Source organism: Mesoplodon mirus, assembly GCF_964341445.2.
Source record: "Mesoplodon mirus genome assembly, chromosome: 2".
Classification (NCBI taxonomy): domain Eukaryota; kingdom Metazoa; phylum Chordata; class Mammalia; order Artiodactyla; family Ziphiidae; genus Mesoplodon; species Mesoplodon mirus.
Window position 1 is genome coordinate 120,959,328 of NC_138977.1, and position 14,737 is coordinate 120,974,064.

Below are 14,737 nucleotides of genomic sequence, written 5' to 3' on the forward strand. Positions count from 1 at the left end.
TGAAGACCCCCCCGCGCTCACGCTGCCTTCCATGAGAATCTGCTTTTTTCTTTCCTGGCAGGTGCTACATGAACCCCTGATTGATGAGGACCCTGTGTTCATTGCCACGTGCACAGAGCGGGAGCTGCGGAAGAGGAAAAAGCGGAAATTCAGCCTCTGGGTCCGGCAGTGCTCTTCCACTGGCTTCATCATCCAGGTGAGCCCTGGGCCAGCCATGGAGGCCGAGGGAGGATTTGGTAACCGGTGAACTTGCCCACTTACCCTTTTCACTGGGCCTCACTGGATGCTGCAGCTTAGGCTGGGCTGCGCTGCTCTCTTCCTTGCTGGGGCACGGGGCTAGCCGGCGCTGTCCGCTGCACGTTCTTCCTGCCCGCTCTGGCCCCTGGGGTTAAACAACAGCTGTAAACACTGATCAGGGCTCAGGCCCTTACAGTGTCAGCCAGAGGCTTCACCAGAATGCTGGGCACAGAGGTCGCTGCCATGGCTCTCGAGAGCACGCCGTGTGACGCCCCAGAAAGACCCCCCAGACGCCGCCGGGGCTCTGTCCTAGGGACACCTTCTTCAGAGGCCTGCAATGGCATCAGGAGCCCAGCCCTCTGAGCCTGCCTTGCTGCCTGATCCCTGGCTCTGCCCTGCAGAGGTGGCCGAGCTCTGCTGCGGGAACAGTGTCAGCCGCCGCCGAGCTGCCGGAGCAGCAGGGTGCAGGGTGCACGGGAGGAAGAGGTGGGGCTGGCGGAGCGGGGACCCCGGCTGGGCTGGTTCCTCCCGCCCTGCCGCTCAGGCCACTCGGCGGCCCTCACTGCCCTGCCCGGCTGCAGCCCCAGGCCCAAGGCGCAGGGGCTTTGCACACATCCTCCCCCCGCCCCCGAGCCAGGGAAGGATTCATAGGGAGGTTCAGCTGAGCATCTTCGCGCCGCACGTGCTTGAGCCGTGGCAAGGAAGGTGCGTGTGCCCCAAGCAGCAGCCCGCCCTGCCCCGCAGGCCGGGGGGCTTCAAGTCGGGCTGGGCCTGGGCTCTCCAGCTGGGCTCACGCACAGGCTTCAGGCTGTTGCTAGACAGACCCACCCCAGAGCGGGAAACACTCTGGGTGTACAGCCTGGGCCCTCCCTCCCCACACAACCCCTGCCATCGCTATAGTATCTTTTGCAGTGACACTGCCCTGGGGACAGGCGAGTCTGTTTCACTGTATATATATGACATTCAGTCATTCTTTGAATAAATACTTACTGCTGAGTGCTGTGGCCTGCATCATCGTGCCAGGCACCGGGGTACAAAGTCATGGCTCTGCCTTCCCAGGGGCCTGCCTGTGCGGGTTTTGAAGGAATGTGCACATGTGGGTTCGGTGTGCATCTGGCACCACTTTCTTTTTTTTTTTTTTTTTGCATTACGCGGGCCTCTCACCGCCGTGGCCTCTCCCGTTGCGGAGCACAGGCTCCGGATGCGCAGGCTCAGCGGCCATGGCTCACGGGCCCAGCCACTCTGCGGCATGTGGGATCTTCCCGGACCGGGGCACGAACCCATGTCCCCTGCATCGGCAGGCGGACTCTCAACCACTGTGCCACCAGGGAAGCCCACCACTTCCTTTTTATTGTAAACTTGACTAGCGAGGAGTCACGACCATTACCTGCAAGGCCTCTCTCTCTCTCTCTCTCTGTCTCTCTGTGCAGGTTCCTCCTAGTTTCTGTGAAACCTATAAAATCCCCATCTGTCAGATAAAAGGTTCGGATGGTACCTTGAAGTTTCCTTTTATTTCTAAAACTCTCTGATCCTAGGAAGCTTTGTGCAGCTTGAGGGTTTGAATTTAGAAGTCAGGATTGAAGCTGGCAGCTCCCGTCCCAAGCAGTCTGGCCTCCGCCGAGGCCGGGGCGACTGGAAGCCCCAAGCACGCAGGTGCTGAAGGGGTACCTACCCTTGGCTGCAGGCTGCCCCGTAGCAGGTGGAGCGAGGACTTCTGTGGCCTCCCCAGTTCGTTGGTCGAGATGAAGGTGTTTGTGGTGGCAGCAAAGCAGGGAGGGACACCTCTGTCTGAGAAGGACCCACACGGCCTGGGGACAGTTGTCTTTTTAGCATCCTGGCCCTTGTCTTGGTCCCCCAGACCCTAATCCTGGTTAGGCAGCGGCCCAGGCAGATCCAGCCATGGGGCGAGGGGCGGGGGGAGCCTCCCGGCCCCGAGCTTTCACACCTGTATCTCCTCTGTTCTCACACCAGCCACGAGGTACAGGGGGCAGTGGCACGCACACCCGTTTCCCAGATGAGTTGGCTCAGTGCTGCTAATGGTCAGGGACCCCCTCCTCAGTCCTGGGGGCCAGCTACAAGCCCAGCTCTGCTACTTCCTGTGTGAACTAAGCCGGCTCCCAAAGTGCCCTGGATCTTAGTGTCCTTAGCCATAGAGTGAAAGGAGGGGGGGCCTTAATCAGTGAGGCCCCTTCTACTGCAAGGTTCTGTGATTCTTCTCTTTTTTAAAAAAATTTTATTTATTTATTGCTGTGTTGGGTCTTCGTTTCTGTGCGAGGGCTTTCTCTAGTTGTGGCAAGTGGGGGCCACTCCTCATCGCGGTGTGCGGGCCTCTCACTATCGCGGCCTCTCTTGTTGCGGAACACAGGCTCCAGACGCGCAGGCTCAGTAATTGTGGCTCACGGGCCCAGCTGCTCCATGGCATGTGGGATCTTCCCAGACCAGGGCTCGAACCCGTGTGTCCTGCATTGGCAGGCGGACTCTCAACCAGTGCGCCACCAGGGAAGCCCGATTCTTCTCTTTTTTAATGTCACCTGTGGGATGATGTACACAAGCCCATTTTCTTCATTTTAGTTTGTCAAATAAATTCTTCTTCTAAATAACTATCCACTGGAGAATCCCGGTTGCTGAGCCTAAAGAGGCTGTGGCCATCCTGCTGCCCAAGTGGCCCTTCGCCCTCGGCTGTCCTCCCGCTGGTAGCAGGTCTGAGGCTGGCCGATGGGAGGCCGGCAGACGTGGCGCATGAAGGGGTTGGAAAGGGCGTGTGCATGGTTCTCCTTTGACCTCTCCGCCCTGACCATGGGCAGATGTCCCGGCTGGATCGCTGAGTCCTGAAACCATGAACTCATAAAAGTGATCGCGGGCCACTGAGGCTTTGCTGTTGTGTGTGACACAGTAACAGAATTGCCCCGGGGCCTGCCACTTAAGGTCTGCAAAGCTGACCAGATAACTTTCTTCCCGTTACCCTGTCATGGACACAGCTGATACCTGGAAGGGACAGTGGATTCCAGGAGAGACCCAAGGCCTGGCTTCGGCTTTATAGTGTCATTCGGCCAAGATTGTAAGGTTTGCTGACCGGACTGCATGCTTCTGAGGTAGGGCCGCAATGGGGATTAGCTCGCTTGAAAGATTCTAGATCAGGGTTTAAGTGAGGAAAAAAACATTCCAGATTTGGTCGCGGTTTCTCAAGTGGTCCCAGTAAAGGTCATCGTGGGAGCTGACCAGGAGCTCCAAGCCTCAGAAGCGGTGAGTGCGTCCTCTAAGGGCACCTGAGCGAGGAAGGAAAGCCCACAGTTCGACAGACACTGCTGCTAACGGGGAGGGTGTCCAGAGGAACCCCGGTATTTTCAGTACTTTTATAGGTTCACTACTCTTGAATTCATCAGAAGGGGAATCTCAGAATCAGATGAAAGTGGTGAAGAGTCCTGGGTGATCTAACCCGTGAGGAGACGGTAGGGAGGTGTGTGGGAGAAGAGGTGAATTGTGTTGCCCTGAAAATTAAGGAGTTAATGTGTTCCACTTCTGGGAGTGCAAGAGGGAGGGAGGGAGTTCTTCCAGGAGGAAGAAGCCATCAGAGCAGGTGCGATCACTGCAGAGAGAGTCACACCCGCGTGGAGACGCTGTCCCACGTGATGAGGTGGCGCTGCCTCGTCTGTCCTCGGCTCTCTCCTCCAGCCCTCCTTCCAGAATCTTGTATGAGAGGCCTGGATCGTGGTGGGGCTGGTCCCCCACCTGGTGTTTGTAGAGCCGCCCTGCAGGCCTACTCACCACAAAAGCCCTCGGATCCAAGGTGTCTACCTTGGGGTCTCCCCCTGCACCGAACACTGAACACTGAATCAGCATGTGACGATGCCAGCCTGCAGTGCTCAGGGCCGAGGAACAACCAAGTGAGGCCACCCACACTGCCCTGGGAAGGAGACTGCTGCCTGTAGGACTGGGGCCACGAGTCTGAGGTAATCTGGCAAACTGTCATTCGAGGACTTTGAGGGATGGAATTTGTATTGTGTCTTGTGGGCCTATCCTGAAGGAGCGTATCTTTTTTTTTTTTTTTTTGTGGTGAAATGTACGTAACGTGAAATTTACCTTTAAGTGAAAATACATCACAGTGTTGTGCAGCCATCATCACTATCCATTTCCAGAACTTTTTCATCTTCCCAGACAGCTGGGAGCATCTCTCTTAGCCGCAGGATGATACACGATCACAAAGAAAGAGTGAATTTCCCTCAAGCAAAGGCATCCTCCGGATACACTATGGATGCTTCTGGAGCTCAGAGGAGGGGTCACCTGGCACCCTGGTCTGGTTGAATGTTCAACTCTGGTCACACTCCCCCTGGTCAGGCTGCTCTACCTGCTGTGCCTTTGGGACTCCTAGTTACGGGCAGGTGAGTGGCCGGGACAGTGTATGTGCTCGACTCTTGGTCCCAGCATGGGCCGTCTGCGTTCCGTGCAGGAGAGGTGCTTGCAGTCACGTGTAGTGTTCTCGGGCAGTCTATTGTCAGATGGCTCTGTTGCGGGGGGAGGGGGGGAAGGGGGTGGTTTCAGGGTGCCTGTGAATGCCCACTCTGCTTCACCTCTTTTCTGACCCGGCCTTTCTGGCTTTATCCTCTGACGTTAACAGGGCTTGGAGGGCGTGATGGGTAATTTCATGCCAATTTGGCTGGGCCACAGTACCCAGATATTTGGTCAAACACTGTTCTGGATGTCCCAGTGGAGGTATTTTTAGATGACATTAACATTTAGATTAGTGGACTTTGAGTAAAGCAGATTGCCCTCCCTCGTGTGGGTGGGCCTCATCCAATCAGTTGAAGGCCTAACTAGAAAAAGCCTGACCTCACTGAAAGGAGAGGCTATTCTGTCAGCAGACGGACTCTGGATATGAACTACAACTCTACCCTGGGTCTCCAGCCTGCCAGGCTGTCCTGCAGATTTTGGACTTAATGAACCTCCATAATCACGCCATCAATTTCTTGAAATAAATATCTCTATCTCTTGCTAGATGGATAGATGGATAGAACTCTGTCTGTATCTCTGTCTCCATCCTGTTGGTTCCACTGCAGAGGGATTTCCGCTACCACCTAACTCACACAGCCTGTTTGTGTCTGAGGCTCCCTGGGTTCCTAGAGGGCAGGGGCCACGGCTTCTTCTGCCTTCCCTCTCTAGAGCCTAAGGGGCTTGCCAGCTTTTTTTTTTTTTCTTCTGAAGTCAGAAACATCCCTATTACCAAGGAGTTTACAAAACAGATGGGAAAACAAGACGTCTACAAAGGAAAGCCTAAGTGCAGGTTGTTTTCTAACCACACTTTATGGGATTAACATTGTGCTCAGCACTGAAGACCCAGAAGTGAATGGAGCCCTCATGGCCTCTCTCATAGGAGAGATGGAAGTATGAAAACTCTTCGTGAGTAATAGATACAATGGAATACTACTCAGCCATAAAAAAAGAGTGACATAATGCCATTTGCAGCAACATGGATGGACCTAGAGATGATCATACTAAGTGAAGTAAGTCAGACAGAGAAAGACAAATACCCTATGACATCACTTATATGTGGAATCTAAAGTATGACACAACTGACCTTATCTACGAAACAGAAACAGACTCACAGACATAGGGAAGAGACTTGTGGTTGCCAAGGGGGAGGAGGATGGGGGAGGGATGGAGTGGGAGTTTGGGGTTAGCAGGTGCAAACTGTTATATAGAGAACAGATAAACAACAAGGTCCTACTGTAGAGCACAGGGAACTATATTCAGTATCCTGTGATAAACCATCATGGAAAAGAATATGAAAAAGAATGTCTATATGTGTATAACTGAGTCACTGTGCTGTACAGCAGAAATTAACACAACATTGTAAATCAACTACACTTCAATAAAAAAGTAAGTTAAAAAATATTCCTGGGCTTCCCTGGTGGCGCAGTGGTTGAGAGTCCGCCTGCCGATGCAGGGGAAGCGGGTTTGTGCCCCAGTCCGGGAAGATCCCACATGCCGTGGAGCGCTGGGCCCGTGAACCATGGCCGCTGAGCCTGCGCGTCTGGAGCCTGTGCTCCGCAACGGGAGAGGCCACAGCAGTGAGAGGCCCGCATAACGCAAAAAAAAAAAAAAAAAAAAAAAAATTCCTAAGTACAGTGTGACCCGTGTGTGAGGGGTGTGTGGAATGTTGTGAGGCTGTAGGATGGTGCCTTTGGGGCTAAGAAGGGCTCCCGGGTGCCCCAGAGGGGAAGGTGGACCATGAGTGCAGGGATTGAAGTTGACAGGTGAGAGCCAGTGTCACTTGCCACAGGCCAGCCCTGAGCATGGCCACTGAGCAGGATGCAACCTTGACAAGTGTCTCCCTGTCCTTACTTTACACCTGGGAAAACCGAAGAGATTGAGTCATTTACCCCAGATCTCCAGGCAATGATAGGTGGATGCAGGAATGTGAGCCACAGGGCTGGGGGCCCCCTAGTCCGCAGTCTCTGCTCCCAGGACCCTTTCAGGGAGGGGGAGGGGATACCTGGTGACCTGGCTCGGGGCCAGTGCATATGCCCATGCAGTATCTTCTTTCAAAAACTGGCGGGCGTCTTTGACACCCATCAGAGTGTTTCTGTGACTCGCCTTTGAAGTGTCCATTTCAGGAGAATCAGGTGATCCGCGGCGTTTCTGTCCACAGTGGAGAAGCCTCAATGCTGACGGAGGTGCCCACACCCTGGAGTACTTGTCACGGGTCCCCTGGAGGATCTTTAGGCTTTGTAACCCCAGGTTTTGACAGCAGTGGAACAAGCAGGTGGGGGAATCATTGGTGACGTGAGGCTCTGACCATCCCGAGACGCACTTGCTCCTTGGGTACAAAGCTCTGTGCTGAGACCACGGCTGAGGCCTTCTTTTTGCAAAACCACTGCCGTTTCCAGATCAGAGGCATGTGATGCACTGGAGAGAATGTTCTTGGTGTGTCACAGGCCTGCCGAGAGCTGGCCCAACCCCAGCAGGTCCTCCGGCCCGTGCCACCTGCGAGCTGAGGTCCCCGCCTGTGCCCTCATCCGTAGCTCCCAGTGAGCTGAGGGGTGCAAGGAGGGCGTCGTACAGAAGAGGGCATGTCCAGTTTCAGGGGAAGCCGTGTCACCGGGCGGCGGGGGGTTCTTAGTCTGCGACACTGAGGTCACTCATCTTGGAAGCCTTGTGACCCTCCCATGGGCACAGAAGGAAACTGTCTCTGTAGAGACTGTTCTGCCTCTACCATGTCAGAAAGATTGAGAATAAAGTGGGGAAACCTGGCGCACAGTTTAGTTAATGCTGTGTTGACCTACGGTGATTTTGCTCAGCCCCGAGACTCTTTGGGGAAGAAAGAAAAGAGTCTACTAATGAAAAAAAAAAAAAAAGCTGGTATGGTCAAAAGCGCCGAATTCTCCCATTTGAATGTGTTGAACTAGGCCGCCTGCCTCTGCAGTGTGAGACCCAGGGTCCCCGAGCCGGAGGTGGCGGCTGGGAGAGCACCGGGCAGAGGGGGCCACAGAGCAGAGGTCTGGGAGACCCATGCGGGAGCTTTAGTTAAGGGCCGGTGCTCCACCTGCAGAGGACAACTGGACAGTCTCTAGAGGGTTGAGGGCTGGGTGCCGAGCAGGGGCAGAGCCGTTCTAAATGGCGAGTGTGGTCCTCGCGCTCAGTGAGTGCACCTACACCAGAGACACTGGGCTTCAGAAGCCGGAAGTCACATGGAGCCCCCAGGCCAGGGGACCCTGCCGCCTGACCCCGTGCACATCACCGGGTGTGTCCAGGGGACCCTGGGAGCATCTGTGAGGGGCCTCACACTTGGTGTGGCTGGACCAGCTGCTCTGGGAGCCTCTTTCCTCCCTTCAGTCTAATCCGTAGATTATGAGCTGCTTCTGCAGTTCAGAAAAGGACAGTTTGCATCCATGGAGCACTTGCCACGGGCCAGGCTCCACAACTAAGCACCCTACGTTCATTGCTCATTTTCTGTTCACAAGCATCTTGTGAGGTAGGGGTGCTCCTGCCCCTGTTTCACGGTGAGGAAGCCAAAGCCCAGAGAGATTCGCTACCTCGTCCAAAGTCTCAGCCTAAAGGGACAGACCTGGCATTAAACCCAGCCTTCCTGACCCTGGAGCCCACCCTCTGGACCACTAGGGTATGATCTCTCCCCAGGGAGATAACTTTTCTCCCTTTAGACAAAAACCAAGTCTCTGTTTCTTACCCAACTTGATTGTTGTGTGATTGATGTTCTAGCCTCAAATTGTCACTGATCTCCCTTATTTTGAGACATGCTTTTTATATTGAAAGAACTTGAGGAATTTGCACTGAAGTTTTTTTTTTCTTATTTGACTTTTAATTTTTTTGTGTATTAGTGAATTGCTCCTGACCTAAAACTAACTGGATTAGCTTGAAAAATGAGGCTCAGAATGGAATTAATTAACCAGAGTGAATTTTGCTTGTGGAATCAAAAACTGGGCAGCGCATATACCCATCTGTTTAATTGTGCAGTGGCCGGGATGCTAGCTTCAATCCTGTCTAGATTGAATGTGGCTATGTCCCAGGATGGAATTGGCTGGGGCACAGGACATCTGTCACAGACCTGAGTGTCCCTGAGCAAGTGGCTGAGCACTAATCCCTTCCTCATTCTGTGGAATGGTTTAGTTTGCCCAGCCCTCCTTACCGTATAGGGAAGGGGACACAATAAAGAATGTAAGTGCCGTGTAGGTGCATCAGGCACTAACTGGGTCAGATTAAACCCTGGCCCTCTCCCCGAGGAGCTACACTCATGTGAGGGGTGCAGAGCCCACCTTCTCCTCCAATCTGTTGTTGTTGTTTTATTGCAGTATAGTTGATTTACAATGTTGTGTTAGCACAGCAAAGTGATTCCGTTATATATCTATTCTTCTTCATATTCTTTTCTATTATGGTTTATTACAATATATTGAATATAGTTCCCTGTGCTATACAGTTGGTCCCTGTTGTTTATCTATTTTATATATAGTAGTGTGTATAAGTTATCCCTAATTTATCCCTCCCCCTCTTTCCCCTTTGGTAACCATAAGTTTGTTTTCTATGTCCGTGAGTCTCTTTTGTAAATAAGTTCATTTGTATCATTTTTTTAGATTCCATTTATAAGAAACATCATATGATATTTGTCTTTCTTTGTCTGACTTACTTCACTTAGTATGATAATCTCTAGGTCCATCCATGTTGCTGCAAATGGCATTATTTCATTCTTCTTTATGGCTGAGTAGTATTTCTTTTTTTTTCTTTTTTAAGAAAGCATTCTTTTTTAAAATTAATTAATTAATTAATTCATTTTTGGCTGCACTGGGTCTTCGTTGCTGCACGTGGGCTTTCTCTAGCTGTGGCGAGCGGGGGCTGCTCTTCGTTGCGGTGCGTGGGCTTCTCATTGCGGTGGCTTCTCTTGTTGCAGAGCACGGGCTCTAGGTGTGCGGGCTTCAGTAGTTGCAGCACACGGGCTCAGTAGTTGTGGCTCGTGGGCTCTAGAGCGCAGGCTCAGTAGTTGTGGTGCACAGGCTTAGTTGTTCTGTGGCATGTGGGATCTTCCCGGACCAGGGCTCGAACCCATGTCCCCTTCATTGGCAGGCGGATTCTTAACCACTGCGCCACCAGGGAAGTCCCTGAGTAGTATTCCATTGTATATAGGTACGACATCTTCTTTATCCATTCATCTGTCGATGGACATTTAGGTTGTTTCCATGTCTTGGCTGTTGTAAACAGAGCTGCTCTGAACATTGGAGTGCATGTATCTTTTTTTTTTTTTTTTTTTTTTTCTTTTTGCGGTATGCGGGCCTCTCACTGCTGTGGCCTCTCCTGTTGCGGAGCACAGGCTCCGGACGCGCAGACCCAGCGGCCATGGCTCACGGGCCCAGCCGCTCCGCGGCATATGGGATCCTCCCAGACCGGGGCACGAACCCGCATCCCCTGCATCGGCAGGCGGACTCTGAACCACTGCGCCACCAGGGAGGCCCTGGAGTGCATGTACCTTTTCGAATTAGAGTTTCCTCCGCAATCCATCATTTTGAAAGACGGACTCACTGATTATTTGAGCTTTGGGATAAAACAACGCAAGGTTCTTGTAAGGGCCTGCAGCACCACAGGTGCTGGAGAAGACGGGGTAGAGAAGAGTCTCAGTGCACAAGCCCTTCCTGGCCGTGGTCGTGACAAGAGGTGACCTGAGAAAACACTGGTAGTGGAAACCACCAACAAGGTGATGGCATGGAGACTTTGCTGGAAGACCAGGCTGGTGAGCCAAGGATGGCGTAAGGCAGCACGTCCCGTGGAACTTTCCGTGAGGATGGAACGTCCTATACCCGTGGGCTCCACCATGGCAGCCACTAGCCACACGTGACTGCTGAGTACCTGACCGGTGTGACTGAGGAATTGGATTTTTCATTGTACTTAATTTCAGCTAATTTAAATTAAAACAGCCCCATGTATCTAGAGGCTACAGCACAGATATGGAGCTTTGCCATGAAAAAAAAAAAATCACTTCTGTGTGCATGACTTGCACGTAAAGACGGTGGCCTTGCGAGGTACAGAGTGTAGTACTATCCTTACAAATGGGGAAATCCAGGCTCAGAGCAATTAAGTAACTTGCCCCAAATCACATAAGCCGCTAAATGGCAGAGCCCTTGCCCATCGAATCCAGGGCTCCTGCCCTCATCGTCTCCTGGTGGCAGACTCTGTTCCTCACGAGATGAGTGAGCATCCTTTAAACTTGATGGCTCTCACGCGTGGCCGTCCCCCCACATGGGTGACAGCCCCACCCATCTCCACGTGCTTGTTCCGCGTGGTTTCCATGAGTGCGGCCCCTGCACTCTTGTGCTGTTGCTCCGCTGCTGGGATTACAGCCTACACCTGCTCTGTGCACCGTAGTCCCTGATGAGTGACTTCCCCGTCCCCAGGTATGCCCTCCACCAGCCACGGAAAAGCCTGATTCTCTTCTGTTCTGCAAGAGAAGTAGGGCCAGTGGTCAAGACCAGCAAAGCCCAGGGACAGCTTAGTGGAAGCATCAGCTGGTGCATCTTCATGACCCTTGAGTCCATCCATGATGGCAGCTGTCACCAGTGTTCTTTTGGGGGAGGCGGTGATGAACTAGGTCCCACCTCTCGAGGTCTTCGGGCTTTTCAGAAGTAGGGCTAAGATAGACGGTCACGTGGTTCAGGCATCTCCCAAGCCATTACCACTGCACTCCATGTTTCCTAAGATTCTTTCTGTTGTGATGTCAATAAAAAATACACAAAATTAGTAATAACATCCTGGGGCAAAATGTAATACCATATGATATCATATATCAATAAATTTTCTTCCTTCTCTTTCTAAACCTGTATATGAAAAAGTTAATAAATCTTAGGGGGAGGAAGAACTTTTTTGTAGGAAAAGTGAAAAGCTTGGCAACTGCAAAATGCATTTTTTCTGCCCTAACGACACTTGTCAAACGAGCTTGTAGCTCAGAGGGGAACGGTCTCAACCGCAAATTCCGTTTTACGCAGTGATGGAAGCTCCCCCATGCCCCTACCTGCTGGAGGAGGGGCTGTTGTAGAGTGATGGTGCTCTCTGCGTGCGTGGACGGAGAGAGAGAACGTTTGAAAAGCCAACGAGGCAGCAATTACACATTTAAGTGAGTGGCGTTTCCTTGGCCGCCAGCGCAGTGTATGGGTGTGTGTGGGTGCTCAGTGGGGCTGCCTCTGTCGGGGTGCTGATGGGATTATCTAAGGCAGGCTTTCAAATTGGCACACGATCGGCTGCCTGTCTTCACCAGTTGGAGCAATGGCGTGTAGTTGGGGTAAGATTCCATGGGAGCTTATGACTTTTTTCACAGAGTCATAGATTCATTCATCCAACTCAGGGGTTCACATCTTAGACCAGCTAAAGTTATTCAGTCAAAGCAAACCCAGACCAGTGGGAGCTGGACCAGGCTGACCCAGCTGCACTGGTCAGGCAGGTAGAGTCCTTGTGTGGCCTTTTGACTGCCCAGTTTAACAGTTCATTGGAAACCGTGCCCCTCAGCTGGGACTTCTGAGGTTACTATTTTTGTAGATCATATGTTTTTTTTTTTTAAAGACTTTTTGATGTGGACCATATTTAAAGTCTTTATTGAATTTGTTACAATACTGCTTCTGTTTTATGTTTTGGTATTTTTGGCCCCGAGGCATGTGGGGTCTTAGCTCCCCGACCAGGGATCGAACCCGCACCCCCTGCATTGGAAGGTGAAGCCTTAACCACTGGACCGCCAGGGAAGTCCCTATTTAGTTCCTATTTTATATTCACTTTAAAGATAAACACCTTACCTTCTAGTACTGAGTGCCATAATTCATGACCTCCTTGGACTCCTATTGATGCCACTTGTTGGCCTCAGGCTTCTTCCAGATTTCCTAATAGGAACAGGGAGACATCTGACCCCGTACCTCTCCCCCTCTCCTGATGGAGCAGCTGAGTGTCTACTCCTTGGGAAGGGACTGGCTGGAATCTGGGGAAACGCCAGTGTTCAGACTTGCCTGTGTGGGCGTACGAAGCTAAGTCATCTGAGATGGTCCCGTAACACCACCACACGTCATGGCTTTTGGAGAAATGTGTTATCCCAGGGAGGAGGCTGTCATCACCTCCAGGTATGCACTTAATGCAGTGCATATAAACAAGCGCTAACTGAGGTGGGGCTGTTGCGGGAATAGATACGAGTTCCACGTGGGCCTATGCTTGGGTAACCCTGATGGGGGGGGGCGGTTCTTCTATAATTATATTTAGTTTGTCTTTTTTATTAAATTGGATTGTGTGTTTAGCATCCAAAACAAAAATCTCAAAATATCTATACTTGCAACATATAAAAATAGCCACTTAAGGATATAGTCAACATATCCACACACACACACACACACACACACACAAGCGCACGCACACGCACACAAAGATTGTACCAAGGCAGTGTTCCCAGCAGTGATGGACACTCCCAGACCCTCATCAGTGTGCGGTGTTCGGGTAGGGAGGTCTCACTGCTGGTCTCCATACGTTGTACATGGAATCAGTCTATTTTCAGGGAATAAAGTTGACATCATCAACTTTACTTTTACATCAACAACTTTATGACATCATCACCACCCTGCTGGTTTTATTACTGAGATGGGGGAGCGTTCCCTTCATCAGCCGTGGTGCTTGGGTCCGTCAGGTGCATAGGCACGCGGCTGTTGAAACGCTGCGCCCCCGTGGGTGGCAGGCGGAATTGAAGACGCCCACAGATTCCTGCCCCCCCCCCCCCGTGTAAAGGCCCCAGCTCTTCACTCAAACACTGATCTAGATGTTGCTGTGGGGGGAATTTGATTTTGCGGGTATAATGATGGTCCTAAACCCGCTGATTTTAAAAAGGAAATGATCCCAGGTGGACCTGACCTAACGAGGTGAGCCTTTAAAAGGAACAGGGCTCTCCTTGGCAAAGGGACTGGAAGCACAGGAGGGTTTCCACCCAAGGGAGAGTCTCCACTGCCGGCTCCGAAGACGGAGGGGCCCCTGGGGGAGAGGGCAGGGGCCTCTAGGAAGTGAGAGCACCCCCGGCTCGTGCCAGCAGGGGACAGGGCGCACACAGCCGGCGATGCTGATTGATCGCAGCCCCGAGGTACCCTGAGCAGACTGCAGAGCCGGGGTGCCAGCGGGTGTCGTATAAGCCACTAGGCTTGTGGTGACTCGTGACCCAGCAAAAAAGAAGCGGCGAGTGCACAATGTGTCTACATTTGAGTATGGATATCTGTCCAGAAATACTGAATAAGTTGCGTGAGGAGAGGACAGCTGTGTGTGTGAAGGTAGAAATCGTCCTTTAGACCGGATTTTAAATAACGTGTAGTTAGAAACAGAATTTCTGTTTCAGTTTGGCGTCGAGCCCCGTGGCCTTGGAGGAGTCACCAGCGTCCTCGGGTGTCCCCCTCCCCCCGTCACTGCTTCCCAGCCAGGCTGTTGGGCCTCTTGAGCCCTCCCCCGCTTCCCCTCCACGCCTCCCTGTGACCCCCTCCTCCGCGGCCCGCCCCCGAATGCCTGTGACCCAGGGGCCTGTCTCAGCCCCTGTCACCCACAGGCGCCGACTCTTCCCCTGTATCTGCCCGCCTGACCGTCTCCTCTTTCCACCTTCCTCTGTGCGTGGCTGCTGCCCGGACGGCCCTCAGCGCCATCACGCCTGGGCCCACGCATCCCGCCCGCACCACCTCCCGCCCAGGCCATTGCTTCACGGCCTTCGTGTGTTCCTCCCTCGCCCGCCCGCCCGGGGCCGACGGCACCACAGCGTGACGGGATCAGTGCCGAGGCCCACAGCACTTTAGGGGCCTGCGACGGTGTTTCTGTTTCTCTTAAAATCAGAAGGGACAAAATAACGAACTTGTAAGTTGCCGGAAGTGCTTCGACGTGTAATACTTCTCTTTATGCCAATGCAGTTGTAAAATATAATTTCAAATACTTTTTCACGGAGGAAGAGGCCCGTGGAAGCAAAAGGGCCCACGAAAGTCACAATGCAGTCCTGAGGCCACGCTATTTT

General features: G+C 52.5%; 1 protein-coding gene across 1 annotated transcript in view; it reads left to right on the forward strand.

Moving 5' to 3' along the window:
* PGBD5 (piggyBac transposable element derived 5) overlaps positions 1-14,737 on the forward strand; it is a gene marked incomplete at both ends in the record, with an annotated part of 87,571 nt that overhangs the window by 58,279 nt on the left and 14,555 nt on the right. Inside the window, one exon of the mRNA XM_082604721.1 lies at positions 62-196. Within this exon, the coding sequence (XP_082460847.1) occupies positions 62-196 (135 nt within the window). The remainder of the gene's footprint in view (positions 1-61; positions 197-14,737) is intronic.